Raw genomic sequence first — 13947 nt, 5'->3', positions numbered from 1 at the left:
GTACGACTGAAGGGCTTCGACAAGTACAAAGCAGGCCTGGACAACAAGACCGACTCGACAGGACTGTTCTCAGTCTACTCACAGTACCAGGACTGCGAGATCATGTTCCACGTGTCGACCTACCTGCCGTTCTCACCCAGCAACCGACAGCAGTTGCTCAGGAAGCGACACATCGGCAACGACATCGTCACAATTGTCTTCCAAGAGCCCGGTTCACAACCGTTCACGCCAAAGAACATCCGGTCACAGTTTCAGCATGTGTTCATAGTGGTTAGGGTGATTAATCCGTGTTCGGACGATACAAGGTACAGTGTGGCGGTGACTAGATCGAAGGAGGTGCCAATGTTTGGGCCGGCGATACCTGAGGGAGCAACGTTTCCGAAATCGAAAGCGTTTGCCGAGTTTTTGCTGGCGAAAGTGATCAACGCCGAAAACGCCGCTCACCGCTCGGAGAAATTCGCAACAATGGCTACCCGCACTCGCCAAGAGTACCTCAAGGACCTTGTCACCAACTACTCGACGAGCACTGTAGTGGAGACTGGACAAAAGTTCTCGATGTTGTCGTTCAGTAGCAAGAAGAAGGAACGGTGGAGACCGCGGTTTCTGCCCGACGCGACGCAACGAGGAGCGATTTGTTGGCAAGTGTCGCTCGACGACTCGTCGCGTGCAGCACTGGTCGATTGTTTCCTCGCGATTTCTGCTGACTCATTGGTTTTGGTGGAAGAGGCGACGCGTGAGATTGCTTTCGTCACGCCCTGTAAAGCGATATTGGGGTGGTCGACGCAGGGGAATAGGTGAGCAAACTTTCCTCTCATAAATTTTTACACTAATCTCACTTTAAACTATTTCTCTACTTTTTATTGAAAATTAATTTGCGGTAGATAAAGACATCTAATGAAACGACGTTTTATTCAATTTATTGAATTCCGTTTTTAAAACCTCTTCTTAGGAAAAATATAATATTATAATTGAAGGTATAAAACCAATTAAGAATATCAACAATTAACATGACAAATCGAATTTATTTCGTCAACAATAGTTTGGAGGAAGCCAACATTCCAATGATGAATTTATTAGTATTTTCATTTAATATTGATTTCAACAATTTCTATTTTTCAAATATTATAAAAGTTATCATTTTCCATAAGAGAAGAATTGTTGTAGCAATTCCATTCCTATATTTATCTTTGTCGGAAAGGTATGCTTGATTTGATTCTTTACGAACCCTAAGGTTAAGTTTCGATGGTAGAGATATCCTAGCCCAAGAATAAATTTTCCAACTTTAGCGGTCTAAATCTGGATGTAGATAGATAAGTTTAATAGATCTATTTGTTGCATGTCATCATGTACGTGGCACTTAATAATTATTAGGCTTATTCTTTGTCAAATTTTTCATTAATATATCACTCAAACAGTATTTTCATCTCCACATTATAATTGAACAGAAACTTGTTTTAATACATAAAATAATCTTATCTTATCAAATTCATAGTGAAATGCTACTTTAAATAAATTTTTTATCTGTTAGTTGAATGAATCCGGCATGTACTTGTCGGTTTCTATAATTATAGTTTGAGTAATTACTACAACGAGTCCGAGTGCAATAATAGTTTTAATTCGCCTTGTTGTAATTGTTGTTTTTTAGCATCTTATAAATAATCTCTCATTTTTTTCACTACATTTGTTATTTTTTATTATTAAATTGAATTTGTTACCTTTGTTTCCTGTGTTCAGTCTGCGCATCTACTACCACGAGGGCGAGTGCGTGACGGTGCAGATGCGGTGTGACGTGACGGGAGGGGTGGGTGGTGCGGGGGGCGACCGTGACGAGTTGATGGAGTGCGTGGTGCGCATGCGTGCTGTGACGAGTGGCTCGGTAGCGCAGGAGTTGACTCTGAAACGCAACCCGCTCGGTCAGCTCGGCTTCCACGTGCAACCCGATGGACTAGTCACACAGGTCGAGGCTATGGGGCTTGCCTGGCAGGCTGGCTTACGGCAGGGGGCCCGGCTTGTCGAGGTCAGTCACTATTCTTATAGTATTTAAAATAATTATTGACTTTAAGAAATAAATAAATGAATGATTGCAACATTCAATAGTTCCAATAGTACCACACCATTCTAGAATTCTATTTGCAATAAATGAATCATTTTATAGAAGGCATAAATAAATGAATATGCAATTGCAATAGCTACAATATGTAAAAAAGTGACATTAGTTCCACAACACTCTAGAATCTTATTTGCGATTGAATAAATCAGTTTATAGAAGGCATCGTCAGTTCTTCTAATAACAGGTCTTTCAAAAGTGTCGCTGGTGCTGGTTATTGAAATGAGTTTACAATAGTCATCGCCAATTTAGAAAAAACTATTATGCCCGGTTGCAAAAATGTCTGTTAACTTTAAACTCGAATGAATGCTTCTCTGATAGGTTCTTGTGGCATTTACTCACCATTAAAATTCAGCAGACTGAATATTACCTTAGAGATTTTAAAACTGTTGAGCAAATTTATTCAGTGATTAAATATACATCGTATTAATATTGTATTGTTTTGAATAATAGCTAAACTAGTATCTACACCTATCAGTAACAAAATTAATCCAGCCCTGGAAAGGCTTCTCTGATGGTTCTCGTGGCATTCAAACACCATTAAAATGCAACTGGGCTTGAATAAACTTTCCTGATTCATGAGAGAACCTTTAACTTAAAAATGAAATTTACTAAGTAATAATGATATTGAATGACAATCAACAACTACAGTATTAACTCATCAGTAAAAAATAATTCCTGCCAGACTTATGAGAGAAGTTCCAGCTATAACATGAAATTCATTGACTATTAAATATATTGAATGACAGATAATAACTATAGTATCTACATATGTCAGTAACAAAATGAATCGTGCCCGTGCCCCTGATCTATGAGAGTACTTCAAACTAAGTACTATTTCTCTGGCGATTGATGAAGTACCGCACAATACCATCCAACTATCTATTTCGGATATAAATTGTATGACAAATGAATAAATTATCATACCGAATTAATTGTGAAACTATTGAATGATTGTTTCAGATTTGCAAAGTGGCAGTATCCACCCTGACTCACGACTCAATGGTAGATCTGCTGAAGACGTCTCTTCTTGTCACAGTCACTGTCATACCACCATTACCTGACGGATCTCCGAGAAGGTAACAGCAAGATATGAGCAAATTTAAAAATGTTTTTTGATTGATTGCAATCATAAAATGATTGGAAATGAAAACCGGCTTATAGCCCTTAGCATTACAGTTACGAATTTTTATTCAAATTTGCCCAAAAGAGGTTATGATACGTCAGCAATTTCAAACACAGATATTTTTGGTCCCAAAATAATTACTACAAATTTTGAATTTAGAATATTTATATAGAAAATTAATTCAAACACTCCACTGTATTAATGAGTTAAAAACTTGAGATATATTGAATAAACATGGAAACGTTTGAGCCATAATGAAAACACAAACTCTTAATGAGTTGAGAATGATATTGTATTATTGTGTCCCGGTTGCACAAGAGTCGGATAAATTTTAACCGTGATTTATTCCACGAGGACCAATTAGAGAAGGCTTTTTTGAAAAGACGGCTTCTCTGATTGGTTCTCGTAGAATTAATCACGATTAAAATTTAACCGGCTTTTGTGCAACCGACACTGAATGTATAAACAATGAACTTGATATAACGTTTCAGTGACTTCTTATGGAAATATTAATATATTGTATTGGTTATTCCTGTGAACATTAATTGATGGATAATGTTGATAATATTAGTTAATGCTCATCCACCAAGTTGGTGGATGACAGATTCAGAGAAGAATGGATTCAAGGATGAAATAATTGTTGAATACATGTAAACAAAAACTTTTCTATTTTGCATTTGCTACATCTAATTTTCAGAAAATTATTTTCCACAGACTTTAATATTTGTTAACTTAAATAAATTAAGGGCCGTTTTCCGAGCTCGGGATCTATAAGTTCTGGACTTACAGACTCCAGGACTAAAATAAGCTCTCAGGTCTAAATTGACTTTCTGAGTCACGATTTTATCTTCTAAACTCCGAAGTCTATCAAGTTCTCGACTTATTTGAGTCCAGGACTTTAACGCAGTAAACATGAGGGAAATTCACAATATTACTTTCCTTGCCCTATTACCATAGGTAAGAAAAGTATTGCTTTCCTAAAAAAATTAAGGTACCCCAATTTATAAATTTCTATACGTTTCAAGGCTCCCGGAGTCCAAAAAAGTGGTTTTTGGGTATTGGTCTGTGTGTGTGTGTGTGTGTGTGTGTGTGTGTGTGTGTGTGTGTGTGTGTGTGTGTATGAGTGTATGTGCGTCTGTGTACACGATATCTCATCTCCCAATTAACGGAATGACTTGAAATTTTGAACTTAAGGTCCTTCCCCTATAAGGATTAATTTCGATCAAATTCAATTAAAGATGGCGGCTTAAATGGCAAAAATGTTGTCAAAAACAGGGGTTTTTGCGATTTTCTCAAAAACGGCTCCAACAATTTTGATAAAATTTATACCTAAAATAGTCATCAATAAGCTCTATCAACTGCCACAAGTCTCATATCTGTAAAAATTCCAGGAGCTCCGCCCCATCTATGCAAAGTTTGATTTTAGATTCTCAAGTATCAGGCTTCAGATACAAAATTTAAATAAAAATATCTAAGTGGAAAAGATTAAGCATGAAAATCTCTACAATTAATGTTTAGTAACATTTTCACTTAAAATTGAAAATAAGCTCGAAATTCGAGAAAATGTTATTATTTCAATTGCAAACTGTTGGCAACTGTTGATTCTATTGAATCATTCACTATGAAGAGATAGCAGACTTCGTGTGTCTCCAGTGTTATTGTCTTGTCACCAGCTGTCTTGGATCTTTGAATAGTAGACTTTTATGCGCGTGAACACTAGCGTCAAGTGATAAATTTTCATAACGGCAAGGAAAGTTGTGTGAGTGCGCCACACCAGATTTTTTTGCTGTTGTATTGTTGGCATTATAGCAAAACGGAAACAGCTGATTACAGTGGGGCAATATTCAAATGAGCATGCTCTAAAAACTATTTTGTAAAAATACGTTTCGATTTCTTTGTAGGCCTATTCAAAGCAAAACTTTTGAAAGGTGAATGAATAAACATTTCATTTTACGTTATATGCTATTATTGATCATTGATCCTAACCAGTGATTTTGGAATAAAAATTTAATTAGGCTATTGAGTTTGAAAACGTATTTGTTTTGAAAAAAACTGGAATAATAATTTATTAATGTTATTATTATTAATATGTTGAATATGACATTGATTAATAACATTCAAATTGGAATATAAATTCCAAGGCAATCCTTGTATTATTTTGCTTGAACATTTTTAGATTATGTCACAGTCGTAAAATGAGGTTAGTTTTTTACGCATAATTCTGATACAATTTTATTCCAAAATGAACTTGCTAACTAGTAACTAGTAGTTATGTGAACAGTAGACCTCACGCAGTATTCTCATCCACAAGTACCTGATTGAAACTATAGACCTTAATATGGAAATACAGCAATAGACTGGCTTCTCCACACATCTGTGTAATCGCTTGTCAGCTGATTTATGATGAATAATTCTATAGTCTGATTTTTACTCTAATATTGGCGTATGAAGGAGGCTCCTTTTTCCTTTTATATCACCCTTGAAATGCAAAATTTCCAAAACCTTGTATTTACGTCGACGCGCAATTAAAAAAGGAACATACCTGTTAAATTTCATGAAAATCTATTACCGCGTTTCGCCGTAAATGCGCAACATTGTGATTGATTTAATTTTATTTATTTTTTTAATTAAGGAAAAAATTTTGTGTGTTCTGAATTTTAAATGGAGTGTGTAATTTATTGAAGAATGAATGTTAAGTGACACATAACCTAGCTACATTTGGACTGTTGTATAAATTAGAATTGGAACCGTTTTGGGCGTAAGCCAGTGGTACTTTTCTGTAAGTTGTGTAATTCTCATTGATTCAATAAATAAATAAATAAACATTCAAACATCAAGAGAAATGCCAAACCGTCGACTTGAATCTTAGACCTCACTTCGCTCGGTCAATTATGAATTTAGATGGACTAATCCAAATAATTCAGGTTATCCATGACATCTATTAGGCTTTTTATCTACTCCAAAACAATAACTGAATTGTGTTTGCTCAGTTAAGTCTAGGACTTGAATTTAAACCCTACCCCAGTCGAGGGTTTAAAATCACGCTGTTTTAAGTCCTGGACTTAACGATTTTTGATAAATCCTTGACTCGGAAAGAGGCGAGAATCTAATTCAAGTCCTGGACTTATAAGCCCTTCACTCAGAAAGCGAAATTATAAACTCCAGGGTCTAACATGATCTCTAAACTCCAGAGTCTATTTAAGTCCTCAACTACGTTAACGCTCTGACTTGGAAAGCCAATTTTCTGACTCCAGAGTTTAAAGCCAGTTAAAGTCTAGAACTTAGCTAAATCCCGAGCTCGGAAACCGGCCCTAAATATCTCACCTCAATAATATAAGAAATTAAATTAGTTAAGTTTAAATTCCAATTTTTTCAGGGGATGTACATTGCAGAATTGTAAATACACAGCTCCTGCTTATGAAGGAGACTACGAGAATCTATCAAGCCCAGATGAGGGCAAGAATAACTGGAAAAGTGGAGCTCTACAGAAGGCGGTTCCTGGGAATCATCGCAGGAGGTAATCATTTATTTTTTCTAATTATCAAAACATTTTTTTCTTGTAGAAATTTCGCTCTATTCACATATTCCAATTTGAAAAGTTAGTAGAACAGATTTTCTATATTTTATGATTTTGTGAACTTTATGAAATTATCTAGAAAAAGATTTTTTTTTCAAATATACGATACTAGTGTTTTATGATTAATAAAATTGTAATAATTTTAGTGCATTTCTTTGTGTAATGTGTAACATTCATATTATGCAGCTTATAAAGTGGAATTTAAGACGCAATGGAAATGAATATGTTTTAAATCTTAAAGTCACATAATCACGATTTTGGAATAAGAATGCTAAAATTCGAGTCAAATTGAATGCGGCTCTAATTTAAAGTAGTACATTAGTCTAATTTGCAAAGCTCTTGATGGTCTCGTGGGTTTTGTACCAAAGAGTTATTTGTTTTGATTTATTTAATTCTTGAAGATTCCAAGCTCTTTCAGTAAAGTTTAAAGAAGAAGTTGAAGTTTTATTTTGCTTTGGCATGGCTTGTAAAATGAATAAACAATTAGAGCATGTGGATTGAATAAACATTAATGTATTATGTAAAAAAATAGATCAATCTACATTGTTTTATTATAATTTTCAAATGGCAGAATATATTTTATGTTCTATCAATTTTTTATTTTGTATGAATTGAATTTCTTTGGTTTTTCATTTTATTCAATTTGCAAATAGGTATGAGAGAAGTTGTTCACCTCCAAGATCAAGCAATAGCTCTGGCTATGGAACAGGAAGCAGTAGTAAATCATTTTCTACTGATTCAAGATTTCCTTGTAATGCTGAGGTAAGTGCTGGTGTTATTAGCTACCCACAATTATGTTATACACTTTTTTTACCAATTCCAGAGAGTCGATCCTCTTATGTACCAATTTATATTCTTTCAATAAATTCTCTTTTATTCGAAATTTCTCTTTCATTAATATTATTTCATTCAGCGTCAAGTAGCTGAGTTATACTGCAATCTGTAATGTATTATATACACTTATTTTACTTTGTTTTCTTATACATTTTTGATACTGCTTTTTTGAAAAGAAGGATTCTTTTTGATTGTTTCTTGTTGCATATAATCACGGTTAAGAGTTAACAGGCTATGTAGCTGAACCCCAATAGTCAATCAGTAAAACGAATGACATAATGAATCCATGAAGATAAAATGCCGTAACTTTTATGAAATTCATGATGCAACAAAATGATTAAACAATTCTGAACAAAATATTTCAAATTAACACCACTACTAATTTATTAGAAAGTTCGGAAGTGATCTATGCTACTCATTTGACTAGCCTAAAGAATCAAAGTGGTAACCTATTCCTATGACAAACTTGAGGAGGGTCAACTTGCTGAGTATCGAGTCTGTAATATATGAGTTTTAGATAAGTAGGTTGCAGTTTAAGTCCGCCCCTTGAAACGAATTCAAGCCACTAACCAAAACAGTAATATTGCTAAGGGCCGGTTCCCGAGCTCGGGATTTAGCTAATTTCTAGACTTTAACCGGCTTTAAACTCTGGAGTCAGAAAATTGCCTTTCCAAGTCAGAGCGTTAACCTAGTCGAGGACTCAAATAGACCCTGGAGTTTAGAGATCACGTTAGACCCTGGAGTTTATAATTTTGCTTTCTGAGTGAAGGGCTTATAAGTCTAGGACTTGAATTAGATTCTCGCCTCTTTCCGAGTCAAGGATTTATCAAAAATCGTCAAGTCCAGAACTTAAAACAGTGTGATTTTAAACCCTTGACAGGGGTAGGGTTTAAATTCAAGTTCTAGACTTAACCGAGCAAACACAATTCAGTTATTGTTTTGGAGTGGATGAATAGCCAAATAAATGTCATGGAATACCTAAATTATTTGAATTAGTACATCTAAATTCATAATTTATAGTTTGAAAGTTTATTTTAGAATGAAGTTCTTCATAATATTTTGCGTAAAAAACTAACCTTATTTTACGACTGTGACATAACCTAGAAATGTTCAAGGAGAATAATACAAGGATTGCCTTGAAATGGCTATCATCTCATCTCCCAATGTGAATATTATTAATCAATGGCATATTCAACATATTCATGATAATAATATAAAAATAATAAATTTTCATACAGTTTTTCAAAACAAATACGTTCTCCAACTCAATAGGTAGCATACTAAAATTTTTATTTTTATTTTAAAATTTTTAGGTTTTGCTTTGAATTTATAGATCCATACAATGCAAAGAAATCGAAACGTATTTTCACAAAATAATATTGTTACAAAACAGTTTGGAGAGCATTTGAATTATCCCGCTGCAATCAGCTGTTTTGCTATAGGCTTAATGCCAACAATACAACAGCAATATATCGAGAATTTCCCTCATGTTTACTGCGTTAAAGTCCTGGACTCAAATAAGTCGAGAACTTATAGACCCCGGAGTTTAGAACATAAACCCGTGACTCAGAAAGTTGATTTAGACCCGAGAGCTTATTTCAGTCCTGGACTCTGTAAGTCCAGAACTTATAGATCCCGAGCTCGGAAACCGGCCCTAAATGTCCAGTTCATAATAGAGGAGGAGCATTGAGATAATACTATATTTATTGGGTAATGGAATCGAGACGGGGCCGCACTACCTGTCATCTGGGTATTGTTCCATAAAGGCTCAAACCTCCATCTACTAAAAGGCTCATCCTTCATCTTTCCACTTCCATACTCTATTTTTCTCTTATTCCGCTCCATTACCCTCATTAGTGACTCCTTCTCTTTGCTGGAAGGCGCTTATTGCTGATAGCAAAAGCAAGAACCAGTTTTTAACTTACGATTCAATCTAAATCTGTGATTAAGTACTTAGAATTGTATTATCCCCAATGGTACATTTGATGAAAAAGTTGAGTTCCATACCTCTCAAATTACATAATTATGCTCCATATAATCATATAATCAAATGAATAATATTATAATACTCATAAAGGTACGTTTTCGTTTATGCTAACTTATTCCACGTCAACCGCGACCGGGTCGGGCTCGAACAAAATAAAATGGCCGACTGCTTCTGTGTTGAATCATAGGAGCGTTTTCGTTTATGCAAATTTTTTACTGCGGACCAAACTTCGTACGCGTTCGATTGCAGCAGCACTCCTCCAGAAGCAGTCTCTCTGCCATCCGCAGGGAATTCTAACCTTAAATATCTCACAGAAGATTCAGCAGGCAACAGTTAAAGAAAAGACCGGGATTAATTTTAAAATGACTTGAAAGGTTTAGTGAAGTTGATGATGAATAATTGATTGAAAATATCAGAGAATACAGGATTTTATTTTCACAAGCATCAAGAATATAGAAATATAATCAATAAAAACAAAATTATTTGGGAAAAAGTTGCTGAAGCCAAGGCAGATAAAACTGGTGAGAGAGAAGAATAATTCTATCGCAGCCTTGGCTCAGGTTGGTGACATTGCGACCCAGCCGTGCAAATGAAAACGTTTCATCTGCAGTCGACCGCCGATTTTCAGCCATCTTGAAATTGAGCCCCATCCGGTCGCGGTTGACGTCGGATAAGTTCGCATAAACGAAAACGTACCTTAATGCTTTATGATAATCATAGCATCAGCCGATGAAAAGCGTACTGCTTTTGTTCGTGACACGTAAGTCTGTAAACAGTTTGATTAAAAAATATAACGCATCACGGTTCATCTTGAAACATAATTATTATGTTATACATGAAACTAATTTTAGGTTTTTGTTTGTTACAGAGTGTGGGGCTTTCATGCTTTAACAGTGATCTCAGTTCACCGCAACACGAATTCAAGGTCGGCGAAAAAGTGACGACTTGCCTCCTGAAGGCATCTGAGCGCAGTCATGAGCTTCGGCGCCAACTGGAACGCTCTCATGACTACCATCTTGTTACACGCATGCCAAAGGTATGCCCACGCCCCTCAACTTCAATATTATATCTTTTTGTTTGATTTTCATCAACAAAAATATGATTTTCGTATGAATCTGGTTCAGAAGAAACATGTTTTTTTGTCTGTGCTGTATTTGGTCCTCAAGAAAAAATAATTCTAGATTTGAATTTATTGCAGAAAAGTATGTTTTTATAAATTTGCAAACAGAAAAAAATAATGGAGTTGCAAAGCTGCAAACATTCCATTGATGGAAAACTTTACATGAATTTGGGAAGGTGCCCAAATACTCCTTTATCATTACAATACGATAATTAACAAAGTTATATGTATTATGCAACAATTTATTCGCCCTTCAAATGATTTTACCGTTAAGTTAACGGTCTACATGCTCAAGCTTTTCGTTAAACGTTGTTATTATTATTTAGCAATGATGTGATATTATGTAATATGTGACAATTTCCTAACACATAGGATGGTAGTAAATGATTATATTTATGTATAATTATTGAAGAACGAATAATGGCTCTACTAATATTGATAGTTGGAATGCTGCTGATAACAACGTTTATCTTGACTTGTATTTGTAATTGTGTATTGATTTTTATGTTATGGCACAGGTTGAATATAATGGCATCGGTCATCACTACCATTCGCAAACAATTGTTGGAGATAAGACGAGCAGCCTCCCGGCTGAATGCACAACTGCCTCCGTTCGAAACCTCACTCTGAGTGACGGCCACTCGACCGACACCAGCTCGACCAGTGATCGCTTGTTTGCAACTGCAAGCGAAGGTAGGTGTCAATACACTCTCGTTTTTTAGGCTACTGTATTCTCATATTGGTTCAATCAATTAATTTATACACGTGTTTACACTCAAAATTGTATTTTATACAACAGTTTGATAGTAAGGTATTTAACGCAAGAGATGTAGAGTTAAGATCTCAAAGAGATCATCTCGTTAAACATCTCGCGAGTGCTTTAAAGACCATATGAAACTGTTGTGTACACCTTGTTTTATCTACGACCATACAAGAAAAGTATCACATTGCTGAGTTGTTGTAAGGTTAGAGATCAACCAACTGGCCTCTAATATGGTAAGAAGATTGAAGTAACAATAGGTAAAAAGCTACTTAGAGAGAGAATGAAAAGTGAACTTGAAATACTGAAAACTTGTCGGACTAAAACCTGAAGAATTGAAAACTTGACGGAATGAGAACTTGATGCTATTAAAACTTGATAAACTGAGATCTTGACGAATTGAAAACTTGACAAACTGGAACCTGCTGCCAGCACATTATACAGGGTGGGTGAAAAGTCCGAGAACGGCTTAATATCTCATACACAAAGATAGGTTGACGGTGGGTGTGATTGCGATTGGGGAACCTACTCAAATTGAAAATACTACTTTACTATGACTTTCAAAATTTTGTCCGCCATCTTGGATACGCCATTTTGAATGCAACTTTATTTTTTTAAATAGGAAGGTAGTTATGCAATACATGATTTCGATACAAAATTTTAAAAAATGGATCACGTAAACCGCATATCGATATCTCAAACCGTTTGGAAGATATTCACATACTGTATTAATTCATTTTTCATTTCTGATTTGCATGGTATTGATTAATAATGTGAATATCTTCCAAACGGTTTGAGATATCGATGTAAAGTAGTATTTTCAATTTGAGAAGGATCCCCAATGTCACTCACCTTGAAATTACATTTTCCAATGAGATACTAAGCCGTTCTCATACTTTTTTCTTTCCTTTCTTGCTTTGAATAGTATTGATTGATAATGTGAATGTTCTATAAGATTTGATAAGTGTCCTAAAGTGAGGTGCACGTTATAATGGCAGTGGAGAAAGATAGGAGAACAGCTTTTCGATACCACTGCTTTCTATGAAATATATCTGATTCCGGTATAGCCTATCTGATGATAGTTACTGCTTGTTGAAAAATGATCAATTAAATTTAATTCGTAAAGAAAGTATATTTTTCAATGATTCAATAGTACGTTTTCATAATTGAGATTAAATAATATTCTGTTAATGAATTATTTACGTACATTTTTAGAATACGATCTGGCAACATTGCGGAGCTAGAAAGGGATAGAGCTATCTGCTTTGTCAAATGCTAAACAAGGATAGCAACACCAATGTCAATCAAATACTGCCTTAATAACGTGCACCTTACTATAAAAACCTCACTGTATGGTATTCTCTAATTTTAATAAAAAAATATCTAAAATAAATAGGTATTAAAGTGAAAATTCCTTCAATTTAGTCTCCTTCATTAACTTAAATCAAACTAGTTACTTCTTCTTAATCCATTCCTATGTTTGTGGTAAATGTGACTGCATAAAGCCATAGAGAAAAAACCATAAGGATATGGTATAGGGCGTTTATGTTCCAATTTTCAATGTTGACTCAAGCCGATTGTCCTAGCTGTTCTTTTTCGTGAAGCTTTGTGACGCTGGTAGTCTCTCATTCTGTGCCGTTCTTACACTCTCACCCTACCAGAGCAGTAATACTAGACAGCAGTCAACAGTAATCGGCTTGAAATTTGGAACATGAACAACCTATACCATGGAATATCTTCTTATACAATATTTCGTCTATGACAAATCCCACCTGCCAAGCACTCATCAAATGAAAACACGTTTCTCCTAGATGAGCTGTCAGCTAGCAGCTCACCAGGAATGCGGCGGTCGGCGAAGGCGGCAGGCAGCAGCGGCACTCAGACACCATCGAGCGTCGGAGGCGGTGGCGGAGGCGGCAGTGCCAGTCCCAGGCTGCGGCCCCCGGACACTGGCGAGGCGAGGCTCCGGCCCGGGGTCACCGCTCGGTCGTCCTCGGCCGGCAACCGCAACTCGGCCAACCTCGCTTCGAGCACTCTGCAGGAGGACCTCATGAAGCTCATCAACCCCGACTATATGTCTGATGACAACATTCCTACTAAGGTATTTCATAGCTCCGTTTATGAATTTCAGTTCCTCATGAAAAGAGGGAAATGTTTCTTGTCTCAATGATGAATTAGCTTTTTGTACAACTTGTGTCCAAAAGCGGTAATTGCCGAACAAGATAGAATATGGTAATCTATCGAGTAGATAGAATACAATATCATCTATCAAGTTTAGCCAAACGTTCGAACACCAGTTGTACACAATATTTTTCCCAACACTCAAGTTGTTATCATCATCTTCATATTTTTATTGGTAATGGTACTGACATCGATGTTATCAATTATTGGAAACACGTGTTTTGAACGCAGCATGCAGAATCAGCTGTTTTGGTA

The 13947-nt window shown here is 35.7% G+C and overlaps 1 protein-coding gene across 1 annotated transcript in view; it reads left to right on the top strand.

Annotated features, from left to right (window-relative positions):
• The window catches only part of LOC111050351 (signal-induced proliferation-associated 1-like protein 1), a 37053-nt gene that overhangs the window by 14280 nt on the left and 8826 nt on the right, over window positions 1–13947 (top strand). Inside the window, 8 exon segments of the mRNA XM_039428440.1 lie at window positions 1–794; window positions 1735–2017; window positions 3071–3186; window positions 6610–6750; window positions 7464–7572; window positions 10500–10667; window positions 11270–11444; window positions 13323–13612. Coding sequence (XP_039284374.1) covers window positions 1–794; window positions 1735–2017; window positions 3071–3186; window positions 6610–6750; window positions 7464–7572; window positions 10500–10667; window positions 11270–11444; window positions 13323–13612 — 2076 coding nt within the window.

This window comes from Nilaparvata lugens, chromosome 5 (assembly GCF_014356525.2).
Source record: "Nilaparvata lugens isolate BPH chromosome 5, ASM1435652v1, whole genome shotgun sequence".
In the NCBI taxonomy this organism is placed as follows: Eukaryota; Metazoa; Arthropoda; class Insecta; order Hemiptera; family Delphacidae; genus Nilaparvata; species Nilaparvata lugens.
This window is presented reverse-complemented; position numbering and strand designations above follow the sequence as displayed.